The sequence below is a fragment of the Lagopus muta genome, chromosome 19 (assembly GCF_023343835.1).
Source record: "Lagopus muta isolate bLagMut1 chromosome 19, bLagMut1 primary, whole genome shotgun sequence".
Lineage (NCBI taxonomy): Eukaryota > Metazoa > Chordata > Aves > Galliformes > Phasianidae > Lagopus > Lagopus muta.
The window spans coordinates 6,145,503-6,158,487 of NC_064451.1; the positions used below are offsets into that span (position 1 = coordinate 6,145,503).

General features: G+C 53.1%; 1 protein-coding gene across 1 annotated transcript; it reads left to right on the top strand.

Moving 5' to 3' along the window:
- The first annotated feature begins 107 nt into the window (after positions 1 to 107).
- Positions 108 to 12,578, top strand: PLPP7 (phospholipid phosphatase 7 (inactive)). Its single transcript, XM_048966169.1, has 2 exons — positions 108 to 4,447; positions 11,741 to 12,578. Exons 1-2 carry the CDS (start codon positions 3,997 to 3,999, stop codon positions 12,103 to 12,105), a joined length of 816 nt encoding a protein of 271 aa, XP_048822126.1. The 5' UTR covers positions 108 to 3,996; the 3' UTR covers positions 12,106 to 12,578.
- The last annotated feature ends 407 nt before the right edge of the window (positions 12,579 to 12,985 follow it).

Genomic DNA, 12,985 nt, shown 5'->3' on the forward strand with positions numbered 1-12,985 from the left:
CAGAATCGGTGCCTCCGCCTCTCGGCTGTCGCAAGCTTCCTCTCTCGCAATACATTCACGCATACGGGAACGACGCCGGTTCCCCCCACCCCCCCCTTTCCTCCCCCCCTCCCCGCTGGGTTTCAGCCTTTCAGCTCCGGGGGGCGCGGGGGAGGGAGGGGGGGGGGCACCCGCAGCAACCGCAACGTTTCGGCCAGGTCAAACTTTGCGGCAAAGTGACCCGAGCCCCGGCCCCGCACGGCTCCGACCGCAGCTCCGCAGCCACATCGCGCTCCGGAGCGCAGCGCAGCGCAGCGGCTCTCCGTGCCCCGCACCGCCCGCCCTGCAGCGCTCAGCCCCATCCCTCCCCCTGCATTTCGCTTTTAAACTGCAGCTGTTGAAGCTAAACCTCCTTTGCAGAAACAGCATTTCCTCCCACGTGGCCGTGAATTGTGGGTAATGTAGTTTTTCTACAAATAAAGGGTAGGGGCTTTTTCCTCCTCCGTCGTCTTCCTTTTTTTTTTTTTTTTTTCTTTTTCTTTTTTTCTTTCTTCCCTCCTTCCTCCCTTCTTTTTTTCCCTCCTCCTCTCCCTCTTTTCTTCCTTCCTTCCCTCTTTCTCTCCTTCCCTTCCCCCCTCCTTCCTTCCTTCCTTTCTTCTTTCCCTCTCTCTCCTTCTTTTCCACCCTTCCTCCCTTCCTTCCTTCCCTCCTTTGCTTTTTCTCAGCTCAGATGCAATGTGTTTTCTCGCAGTATTGGTGAAGGTTTTTCTCCCAGCTGGTCGATTCACTGAAGGGATGCTCTCCAAACCTGCAGCCCTGGTTCAAGCAATGGGAACGCAGAGCTCTCTGAGCAGCAGCTGGGACAGGCAATGGGAGAGCCAGAGGCCGCAGTGCGCTGGGTACTGAGGATAGCTTTAGGGGTCGGTGCCACCCAGCAGAGCTCAGCACCAGGTGTGCACATGTTGGGCAATAGCTGCTGTGTGCTGAGCGTCGCACACCTACCTTGATGCTCTCCTAAAGGGGAAACCCCCTGCGCTGAGAGCCAAGAATTATTTTGCGCTGCTCGCAGTGCTGCACGGCTGCCTGGAGCTGAGGAAACTCCTGTTACTCCTTCGTGCCCCGCGCTCACTGCAGACTCAGCACCTTGCAACAGCAAACTCAGCATTTTCCAATATCTGTGCACTTCTTGTCTGGCCTCCAGCAAAGATGGGAGCCACCAGGTGCTCCTGGCGAGGGAATGCCACAGGCAGGGCAGATTCCCTCCCGCTGCTCCTGCTGGCTCCGAGGTCCTGGGGGGCTCCTGCCCATGCGTGCCTGGGAGCCCTGCTCCGTCCCTGTGCACCTTGCAGCTGGGTGCTGCCCTTCCATGCAGGGTGTGCACCGAAGACCTTTGTGCCAATGATGTGGCAGGGAGTGCAAACATTGCCGTGTATTGTGATGGTGTTCTTCCTATGTTTCTCAGAACGTCAGCTAAATATTTACCTGCTTGAAACTTCTCAGGATGTCTGTGAAGGGTGCCGTTACCAGCCTTGAAACAGAGGGAAAAACTAAGAATGAGTCCAGGAGGTGCAGGATAGAATGAAATGAGCATCTCCCAATGAAAAATCCAGTTTCTTCAGCAACCTCCAGAAGGTGCTGAAATACTTTGACATTTTCCAAGACTCTTTCACACCTTTCAAACAAGCTTGTCACAGTTTCTCAGAGCATTATGAATTTGGTGAAGCTGCATGTTCTGATATCCCAGCTCCTCTCTAGTTTCACCCCTGCTTTGCTTCAACTTGGCATTCTCCCATGTTCTGGTCGACTAGGAAATGGCATTATCTCACTCTAATTAAATCAGCTTTTCATCTTCAGCTGGAGTTTGCTTCAGTGTTGGCCACGCCTGCCTCCATTGCTCCGGTCAGTGTGATTGAATCACTGTGCCTCATGCAGAGTGGTTGCTGTGCCTTGCTGGTGGAGTTGGTTTTTGAGGCCAAGTACCAGCTGGGAGGAGCTGGTGATGCTGGGGGTTGCTTTCCTTCCACTGTGTGCTTGATGCTCCATCCATCACTGCCCTGCAGTGTGGTCCCATCAGCCTCGTGCTTTCCAGGCTTGCTGAAAGGCAGATTCTCCTCTTTCCTATGAAGGAGAGCAGCCCCACTGATGGGACACTGCTGCTCTCCTCTCCTGCTCTGCTTTCACCACGAGCAGCGCGTGCTTCCTTCACGCCTGTCACATTCTGGCCCCAGTGTGTGCCATGCAGAGCAAAGCCCCACGTCCACGAACATGTCAGAGGACAGACAGGCACCAGATGAAAGCAGCTCCCAGTGCTTGCAGGGTATTTTTTCCCAGTGACACCTCCCGAGGAACGTGCTCAGTAATAGCTCAGCATCCCCAGCAGGGGAGGGGACAAGAGGTGACGAGCCAAGCTGCTCTATTTCTGCAGGTTCCTGGCCACCATCACATTAACTCTTTGCACACAGACGCTTGCAAGGAGCCTTGCACCACAGCAGCCCTGCAGCAGGTGGCATCGAGGTGTCCTCGTGGGCTGCCTCAACCCCAACAGAAATTCCTGAGGTGGAAGGAGCTGCACTGATGTGTTGGGAAGGAGGGGAAGAGCTCTTCCCGCAGCCCACAGGCGCTGTCACATGCTCGAGATAGGCTCCTGGAGGATGTGATTCAGAAATAAGTTGATGTGTGTTATTTTCCTTTGATTCATAAGCAAAACCCAAGAGGGAGTGAAGGCTCCAGCACGGATTTGCTGGCCCAGCATGGCAGTGTGGGTGTCAGATGGGCACAGTGTGCGGCTCAGCTCGAGGATTTGGAGAACCACAGACAAGAAGCACAAAGTTCTGCTTGCTGCCTCACAAAGCCAAGAACCACCTTTAATTTAGCACTCAGGCTCTGCTGTACATTTTGTATAAGGCTTTTAAAGAGACACGGGTGCTGTTTCACCGTGTTACCCGTACTAACACTGACCTTTATGACTCCTCATTCCTATGGGGAAGCAGCAGCACGGATCCAGGAGTGGTGCCCATTTTGCCGCCTGGTGCCACGCTCACCTTCCCCACCTCCCTCTGCGGGACCCCAGGGCTGCAGCGCTGCCATGCTGGGGCTGATGCCACCACTGCTGTGTGCAGCTCAGGGACGGGCTCTGCTGTCACCTGCTCTGAGCGCGGGGTCTGCGATGCGATGCGGGATGACACGGCAGAAAGGCGTGCTGTATTTAGGGCACGCTCAGCGCCGGGGGCAGGGGGATGGGAATTCATTAGCAGCGCAGTGTCTCTTTTAATCAGAAGGTGCTGCTCGGCTGGGGCTGGAGGCAGGGCAGAGATGGATGCCGTGCCAGGGAGGGGATGGGGCTGGGGGTGTTTGCAAGGCGTTCACATCAGGGAGAGGGAAATGTTATTGAGGGTGCCCCTGTGGGGAGGAGAGACAGAACAGAGCGGGCCGGGAGGGATCCAGGTTGTGCCCTTTGCAGGGTAGTCACCGAGTGATGCCCAGTTTGGAGGCTGCCCTGACTGCCACAGTGCTGGTCACTCCCAGCACTGATGCTCTCTTCCATTGATGATGCTCTGATATTAAAATGTGAATTACACTACCAAAAACCAAAAAAAACAAAAAACCAAACCAAACTACATTTCCCAGTTTCCCTTGCAGCTCTGGGAAATAAGCTATTGGAAGATTTAAATAGACCAGGCCAGAAGCAACCAACCTTTGGCACAAAGCATTTCCCTCCTCTTCTTCCAATCTATTGGCTGTTTAACCTTTTTCCCTGGCACTGGAGTGGCTGCCAAGCCTGGCATTAATTTTCCTTCCAAGCTTGCTAGGCCCATGAAGTAAACAGCCATGTGCATTCCTTACTCTATATTTAACAGCTGCAGACTGTGCTGGGGGCAACTGCAACAGAGGGGAACCTTTGTAGCTTCCCAAATTCACAGCTCGTGAGGGTGGGCGTGGGGAAGATTTCTGCAGGGAGAAGAGGGATTTCTCTCCTTCCCGGTATTTGCAAAGCAGTTCAATTAGAGAAAGACTGCAATGCCAGCATCCCAGACTCGGTCCAGAGCGCGAGACAGGAACAATGTCCTCAACAGGGCTGAGTTCCTCTCCTTGAACCAGCCCCCGAAAGGGACCCAGGAGAGCAGGAGCTCGGGCAGGAAGCAGAGCGGCCAAACAGCGGCGGCCGGAACCCAGAACAGCAGCCCCAAGGAGCGGAGGCAATCGCAGCAGCTGCCCGAAGAGGACTGCATGCAGCTCAACCCCTCCTTCAAGGGAATCGCCTTCAACTCCCTGCTGGCCATCGATATCTGCATGTCCAAGCGGCTGGGGGTGTGTGCCAACAGAGCCTCGTCCTGGGGGGGTGCCCGCTCCATGATCAACCTGCTGGGGATAACGGGGCACGGCATCCCCTGGATCGCAGGCACGCTCATCTGCCTGGTGAAGAGCAGCACGCTGGCGGGCCAGGAGGTCCTCATGAACCTGCTGCTAGGTGAGTGGCAAAGCCCCATCCCAACAGGACTGCCCAGACCCGGTCACAAGGGACGGTGGCACTGGGGCTCCTCCTCTGGCTGCTCCCACCGCGATGTCGCAGTGACCTTTCTGGGGAACGCTGTGCTTATTGGCTGCCTTGGCAGCTTCGTGCTGCTCCTGGGTGCTGGGGGTGATGGATGTTGTCGGTAGGGGTGCAGGGATCCTGGTGGATGGCCATAGCGATAGAGCAGCCCTGCACAAGGCTTGGGTTGGTTTAATAGGGCCAAGAAAGTGTCTGTGAGTGCAGGTGGATGCCGGCGGTCACGGTGTTGATTTATAGCCGTCAGCCCTGGTGGTTTGTTGAGTTGGGGAAAACATGAATATTGTAAATTTGATATGTGGATCAGAGCCGTAGGAAAATAAACAACAAACATTGCTCCTCCTTGAGCGGGCTCAGGCTCCACAGCTCAGCAGCCGCCTGATGGAGTCCTGTCTCGTTTCTTGCTGTGATTTGATCACACATCCTTCATCCCAGGAGGGCCTTTCTTGCTGCTGTCCTCTTTTCCGTGCGCTCATTTCACCTGGTGGCCATGAGCACAGCTCTGATCTCTCTGGCTCCCCTCCTGGTCCTTTACTTGAGGTCAGTCATGGCAGAGCAGCCAATGTCCCAGCCATGACCAGGCCCCACATCTGGGTCCCACATCCAGACCCCTGCCCACCCTGGCTGTCACCCCCAAGGTCCTCCTCTTCCCTCCCTTCTGCCTTTGGCCTGCAGCCTGGTGATAGTGCCTGTGATCACCCCAAGCTCTTCACCCTCTCCAAAAACAGGCGTGCAGAGCTCGCACTTTCAGTCAGCACAAGGGTTGAAGGCATTAGATTTAGGCCTTTGTTTCTCGAGGAGCACTGTGAAGGGTCACAGCAAGGCTTTATTTCAGCAGTGTGTGCTGTATGGGTGCTGCAGCGCAGCTCAAGTTTTTTTTCCAGAAGTTCATCCTTCAAGGAGGGCAAAGATTGTGCTGAACCAATTTGAAAAGCACAGTTGTAGCTTCCCTGTTCTCCCCTCTGCCTTTGAAGAGGCTGTCCTCGTGCTGTGACATCCAATGAAGGGACGCCATGGTGGGGAGGAAGCCAGAATAGCATCGGCGTGATGCAGGGCCGCCAACGTCAGCACTTCTTCCCCAAGCCGCTCAGTGCTCCGGGTCAAAACCCTCGCTGAGAAAAGAAGCTCCGTCTGAAAGGGCACAAGGATGAGATAGGAGGCAGCCAACATCAGCCGGCACAATTTCCAGAGGTCTCTTGACCTGAGAGGCTCCGACAGTTCTGGGGCCTGAAAATCCACCTCTTTGAGTCCAATATATTTGAGATCTTTATGAAGAGTTCACGCCACTTTTGGCTTAAAACCAAAGAAAGCCTTCTTGCTCTTCCATTGCCATCCAGGAGGCCAAATGCAAAAGCAGCTCCAGGCTGCTGACCAAGGTGCCTGCAGCCTCCCAGCAGAGCTCTCCAGGCAGCACTCGTGTTGCTCTGCAGAACAGGATCTCTGCAAGCGTGGCCTTGGGTTGATATCTGAGATTGCAGTCAGGAGCTCCTAACATCGGAGTGGCTGCTGCTGGAATGCCTGCATTGCTGATGGATGAAGGAGTTCAGCAGGGGAGCTTGGGGCTCAGACCCCAAGAGGAAAGCATCCCTTTCTGTGTGTGACAGTGCTGCTGCATCTGGCATCCTGGCTCCCTCTCACTGTTGTTTTCCTAGGATTGAAATCCAGCAGGTCAGCAGGGACAGGTCAAAGGGAGAAGGGAAGCTTGCTGGTGCTTTGCTGGGCTCCTGGAAGCAGGGGAGCTGGGGTTGTCTGCAGCACCCCGTCTTTACCTCCCCTGGCTCTCCACCCTTCCCCCTGGCTTGCTCAGGGTTTGATACATCAAGCAGAATTTCTGATGCAGTCTCTGGGCAGGCAGCCAGCCCATCATAGAGCACTTGTTTAGGATTTGCAATCAGGCTTTCAAGGCGAGGAGACAGGAGACTGCTGAAATGGGACCAGGAACCTGGCAGGAGCACCACTGCAGATGGAGGGGGGGAACTGCACTGGGGGATCTTGGTAGGATCTGTGCCAAGAAGAGTGGGAGCATTTAGGGTGAGGGCTTCTGACCTCTCTCCCTGGGACACGCCATCCATCCTGACTGCTGATGTTGATTAGCAACCCCCAGCAATGTTTTCCCTCCGCGGTTGTCATCTGTGATGGAATTTATTGATTCTCCTCCTCATCGTAAGCTTTTTTCCAGCAAATGCCAAACAGAGAAGCACGATCTCAGCCTGTTACTGAAAAGATGGAAGAAATCGGCTATCTGTGCCCACTGTCAAAATCATTCTGCCAGAATGTGCTTTCAGGAAGACTGCCTTGGTACTGCCAGGCCTGGCTGTGAAAGAGTCAGGAGGAAAGTCTGCTCCCCCTCTGCCTCACTGCAGAAATCAGAGCTTGGGAAAGCTCCCAGCTAAAGCTCGCTTTATTTGTGTGGCACTGTTGGAATTTCAGGGCCAGTCAGGCTGTTCTTTGCAGTCACAAGAATCTCGTGGAAACTGAAATGCTTAGAAAACCATTTGAACCTTGCAACTGGGTTTTCAGAGGGAAATCAGATATAAAGCTGTCATCACTGGAGCTTCTCTAGAACCAGGCAGAAGAGCTGTTGAACTCTTGAGGGAAAGCAGTGCCTTGGTTTCTGGTTCTGATCCATCTGGAGAGAGCGTGGATCCGAACGCAGTGATTCATTGGCTGCTAAGCCAGCAAAGAACGTTTGGATCACTGATCGAACCCACAGCAAAGTACAGGCAGTAGCACATCCCTGAATTTATTCCTGTTCAATTTGCTAAGGGAAAAAACCCAAACACTCAATCAGACGTAAGATTTTGAGTGGCGCTGAACTTGTCAGAACCATTTCTGTACCACAGAATACAGAATGCAGGGGTAGGTGATCTCACAAGTGCATTGCTCTTAGTTTGACTGCTCCCTGCCCTCCGTTCCCTCCGCACACCATTGTCTCTTCAGCTGAATAGCTCTTTCATCCAGCATCCCTTCTGCCTTTCAATATTTTGGACAGTGCTCAAGTCACCTCTTCACCTCCTATTCATTAACCTTAACAGACTGATCTCGTTAGACTGATTGTCTTTCCAGATTTGAGCACCTTTGTAGAGTAAGGAGGGATGGAATATGGTGATCTACCATAGGGAGGCCAGGACTGTTTCTGCAGGCCTGGAGGTCAGCAAGAATTCAGTCCATGCTCTCCCCGTGGATGCAGACCTAGCATTAGTCCAACTGGGAACAAAGCCATAACGCTGTGAGGCACATCGCCCTGCAGAACGGCGACTTCATTCTGAGCCCTATATATATGTATTTATAAATATATACAGAGAGATCTCTGGAGGCCGTCATGCAGCCTCCACACAAGAGCAAACTGCCAGGAAAGTGGTAGTTTAAGGGAAAATGAAGAAAGAAATGCCTTCCCCGGGTCCCTCAAAGACCCTCTGACCCTCCTCTAGCCGTACAGAGGGACTTTGTGTATGGAGCTGCTTTCGTTTGGAATCCACGCAGTGAAGATTCGGATCGTACAGCCCGCTGCTGTTAAAGGTCACCGAGCAGATTAAATGCCCAGGCAGTACAGACAAACTCATCCCACTGAGCCTCGGGGCTCAGCAGCTCAGACCCAGCAGAGAGGATGGGGAGCTGTGCTGGCAGATGGATCAGTCCGGACGCAGCAGAGCTTGCTAAGCTGAGAGCCCCAGAGATGGTTTGGGGCCAGATGTGTCTATTTTTTCCTTTTCATTTTCCCACTGCGAGGCTGGGGATTTTCTGAACTAGACAGGGCAGATAGCATTTCAGCAGACGAGAGCAGCCCAAGGGCTGGCACCCTGTGTGTGTTCCCTGCTCAGGAACGCTCCCACTCCCTGCATCCATGTCACAGGTCCAGCCTGACGTTAAACATTCCTCTTCATCACATCCAGCTGCTAATCAGCCCATCATTTTCCTGCCCTTGGTCCTTTGGTAGGTGCCATCCTTACCCCATATCCCTGGGTGAGTTCAGGCAGCTCCGAGCAGCAAACAGTGCCCAGCTCCCTGCCCCCTTCCCTTCCTCTCCTGCGTGCTTTATGGCAAGTGCATTCTGTTCACTGCAGGGCAGACGTGCAGCCTGCAGTGTCCCTGTGTGCAGAGGACAGTTGGTGACAGGCTGGAGCCCATTTTGCTGTGGCTGCAGCAGACACGGGGGATATTTCCATGGATCTGTGCAAGGTCTCTTTTAGATCCAAGGTTGAGAAGTCCCTGTGGTCAGCATTGAGGTCAGGTCCTGCCTTTTTGGTTCTGGAGATGGTGTGAGCCCTCAGGGAATTGCAGGAAGCTTAAAATCGAGCAGGCAAAATATTCCCCAGTCTGAATGCAGATTGAAAGAGAAAAGAAGTGCGAGGGTTGCTGAATGGGAAGAGGAGGAATAAACAAGGGAAATGAGTCATGCTCGTGTCTGTCACTCCCGAGCAGCTTCCCATTGCCCCTCTGGGCAGGGACACGAGCTGCTGGCTGCTGTGGAGGACTGAGCAGGGCTGAGCAGGGCTGAGCAGGGCTGAGCAGGGCATCCGTAGGATGGGTGAGCAGCTTTGTCCCCAGCTTCTTGGCAGGAGCAGAAGCAGCGGAGGTGCAGCGGGTGAGCAGCAGGAGCAGGGATGCTGAGCAGGCAGCAGGGCCCAGGCCAGCTTTGGTGCAGAATGGTGATGGAATCAGTCACCGGACTTTTTAATTAATTGCACAGTGCTGATTTCTGCCATTCTTTTCCTTCCCTGTGGCCACTGGACTAGCATGCCTTTGACCCCATAGCCAGAACCCTCTGCTGCTTGTTCAGCCAAAACATAACCTTCCCCAAAACACCACAGTGTCTGATTCAGTGCTTAACTGTGTCGTGCCATCTGTGCCTTTTGTCAGCTCCTGCACCTAATGGTGCCACGTTTGGGGAAGAAAATGCAAGAGAGGAGTTCACTTCCAGAGGAGTGGAGCTCATCTGGAGCGAGGGTGATGGTGCTCTGGAACCTGCATCTTTCATTAGTGTCAAGTAGCCAAGGCTGCAAATGGCTCATTTTCCAGGTCAGGGAGCCTCATGCCTGCAGGAGGTTTGGGAAGCTCCTTGCAGAAGCAGTAGGATAGGGCTTGTATGTAATAACTGAACAGCTCCAGTTCAAAGCAAATGTTGGGGGAATTCTAATTGTGGATCAAAAGGAACTATTTCCTAGGGAGGGTGACATGTGGGTTGTTAGTTAGGGGAGTATGGCTAGGTTGTAGCTGGACTTGATGAGCTTGAAGGTCTTTTCCAACCTGAGCAATTCTACAGTTCTATGATCCTGTGTGTCTGAAGTTGGCTGATCTGGAAACAAAGCACCATCAGAGCCAACCTGGGCCCTACACGTGGCCTCTGACACAGTGGGGCAGGGGTCAAAGTGCTGCTGGCGTAGGGAGCGTTGGGCACTGAGCAACTGCCTGGCTTGCCCTGCCTTAAAATGAGCAGGGGATGGGCACGCTGCTCCCACTGAACTCAATTTCTCCTCTGCCACGTGCCTGGGCACAGCAATCAGCCCCATGTGCACCACGTCATGTGGATCGGGGCTGTAGGAACAGACAAAGACAAAGGCTTTTTTGGCTTCCTCCTATTCTTCTATCCCCCAGCACTGCGCCCAGGCTAGTTTTCAGCTGTGATTTTGATACTTACGTAAACATCTCTGTAAACACCTCAGCTGGAGCCCACTCGATCCCCAGGGGATGCTGCCTGGCTCCAGCACGGGCAGGTGATGCCCATGGGCAGCAAGAACAGCCCTTCACCCTGCTGTCACTGCAGCTTGGGCTGGGACAGAAGGGACCTGGCAGGGACAGGACAGCAGCTGCATCAGCTTCCCTTCGGGGAGAGGGCTGCAGTTGGTTTGGTTTTGCTAAGGCAGTTCTATGGGTTTGTCCTTGTGCTCTGCCTGTGCAGGTTTTGCTCCTAATGGGCTCCTAACATGTGGCAGTAGGAGTGAGGCAGATAATTGTTTTTCTTCTCTTATTAATAGATATAAAATGTCTGCCCGGGGGGCTCGCTTTCAGCTCATTTCTGTGCATCTGATGCCAGATGTTGGCTATTTGCTTTACCAAGGTGATCTGTGATGCTGAATTGTCGCAGATGGGCAGGGCTCGCTTGTTGGGTTTGCACTGTAAGGAAGTTTTGGATGTTAGCAGTGCTTTCTGTGATTGGGCTTGCAGTGCTTCTCTCAAAACAGGCTAAAGAGAAAATTCTGGATCTTAGAGAAAAAAAAAATAAAATGTGAGAAGTAATGGGTGAGATCAAACCCTTCCTTTGGTGTCTTTGCTGCTTTCAACTCAGTGCTGCCTGTATGTGCATGGAGGAAAAGGCTTAGAAATATGGTGCCTGCTCCCCTAATCTCACCTCTCTGCCTTCTTCACTGCACATGCAACAGCCCCAAGTGTCTGTCTGCTCAGTCAGTCCCCCCAAGTTCCCTCCTGTGGTTTTGTCCCCTCCAACCTCCACTCCTCTCGGCCTGAAGGGTGTGTGTGTGTCTGTGTGTGTGTGCTGCAGATGGACGGGTGCTGGTTGCACCCCCAGCTGGGGCTGGGCAGGCTGCTGAGGCTGCTTCCTCATCATGAAGGGAACAGAAAGTGTAGGAGGAAGTACAAAAAAACACTTGACGGAGCACACTTAGGTTTGGTTCTTTTTTTTTTTTACTTTTAACAGCACATTAACCCTCCAGTTCTGATGCTAGCATGCCTTCAGATCAGGAAACGCAAGCGAATGAGGCTTTCTGCTTTCTGAGCACTGTTTGATGAACATCTGACCTAGCAGTGCTAAAGGTCCATTTTATTCATCCCCTGAATGAAAGGATTATTAAAGCACCTCTGCTCCGACCGCCTCCATGTGCACACCTACACTCCCTGGGCTGCCCTGGTGCATCACCTTTGTCTGGGAAGAAATAGCAGGAGTTTGGCAGGGAAGTAGAAATGCCAGGAGCATTGGCTGGTGCTAGAGGGATGGAAGGAAGGGAAAGAGGATAAAGTACAGATGGGTGTTGTTCCAGAGCAGTTTGAAAGGTCATTTGGTGCTGAGGGTGCTCTGTGGTTTGTGTTTCTGCACTGCGCGGTGGCGCTGATGGCGCTCAGCTGGGAGGTCAGCTGCCAGCTGGGTGACCTGCAGCTGACGGGCTGAACCTGAGCGTTGTTTTAAGGACAGCGATGACCTTTGTGTGCTCAGCACTGCAAACTGCCCTTGACTTTTGCCTCTGTCTCATTTTACAGCCCTGCTGTTGGACATCATGATCGTGGCCGGGTTGCAGAAGTTGGCCAAGCGCAAAGGTCCGTACGACATCAGCCCCGGGCTCTTGGACTACCTGACCATGGACACCTATGCGTTCCCAGCCGGGCACGCCAGCCGTGCCGCCATGCTCTCCAAGTTCCTACTCAACCACCTGGTCCTGGCCATCCCACTCCGCATCCTGCTGGTCCTTTGGGCTTTCTGCGTTGGCTTTTCTCGCGTTATGATCGGTCGGCACCACATCACAGACGTGCTCTCCGGCTTCGTGTTCGGCTACCTGCAGTTTAGGCTGGTGGAGTTGATATGGATGTCTTCCAACACGTGTCAGATGTTGATATCCATCTGGTGAACGCGGGGGACTCGATGCCTTTCCACCCAAAACCAGCAGATACTTTGAGTCCCCTTCTCCTGGTATTTTTTACCTATTGTTTGTTGGAAACAGTTGTAACTTCCATGAGTAGTGGCGTTTTTTAATGTTGCTTCCCTGCCTGGAAAAGAAAGTTTCTTGCAATGGATTGGGTTTTAGCACCCAATGCTGTTGGCCATGTTCTCAAACTGTATTTGGACAGCAATCAAATTAAGCTTCACAGGCGAGAGAAATGAGCTCCACCTGCCTCATTGGAATGGTTCACCTCTCACCTGGGTTCGTCCTCAGCGTGGGCAGCGCCTAAGAGCTTCCTGAGGACTCAGCTGTTAACTTTCTGGAGGCTAAAGGATTTTGACCACAGTGCTTTTTCTTTTTGTAAGCCAAGCAACTGTGTCTTGTGCAGAGTCAGGACACTGCTGGCGTTTCACAGATAATAAATAATGGTGAAAATCCTGCCCTGCTTGGTTCTTCTGCTGAGGGAAGGGACAGAGGTGGCTCTGAAGTTTGTGCTCTCCATGGGGTGTTTATGGGTTGGGTTTTTTTTGCCTGCTAAGTGGCAAATACTGCTGCCCATTTTCACCCTGGCAGGGGGCGTTGTGTTGGATGGTGGTGAGTTCACAAAGCAGGTCGAGATGCACAGCTTCTTTTTCCTACCTCTTCACAGCTATGAGTTTATACTTATGCCAAATAATGCTATAGAGGGCAATGCCCAAGGTGAGTCCCCTGCAGCCCTGGATGCTTTCTGGTGCACCCAGCAGGGCAGCAGGAGGCCAGGACCAGGCTGCTGGCTCAGCCCTAACCTGTTTGAAGAGGAAAATCCTGAAAGCATCTGTGTCTCACCCAGTGTGAAACAAGGAGGGCA

Bases quoted from the DNA above. Each gene is read 5' to 3' on its own strand.
- PLPP7 (XM_048966169.1), top strand. From the start codon at position 3,997: ATGCCAGCATCCCAGACTCGGTCCAGAGCGCGAGACAGGAACAATGTC. The intron at 4,448-11,740 runs GTGAGTGGCAAA...CTCATTTTACAG, and splicing joins CCTCATGAACCTGCTGCTAG to CCCTGCTGTTGGACATCATG.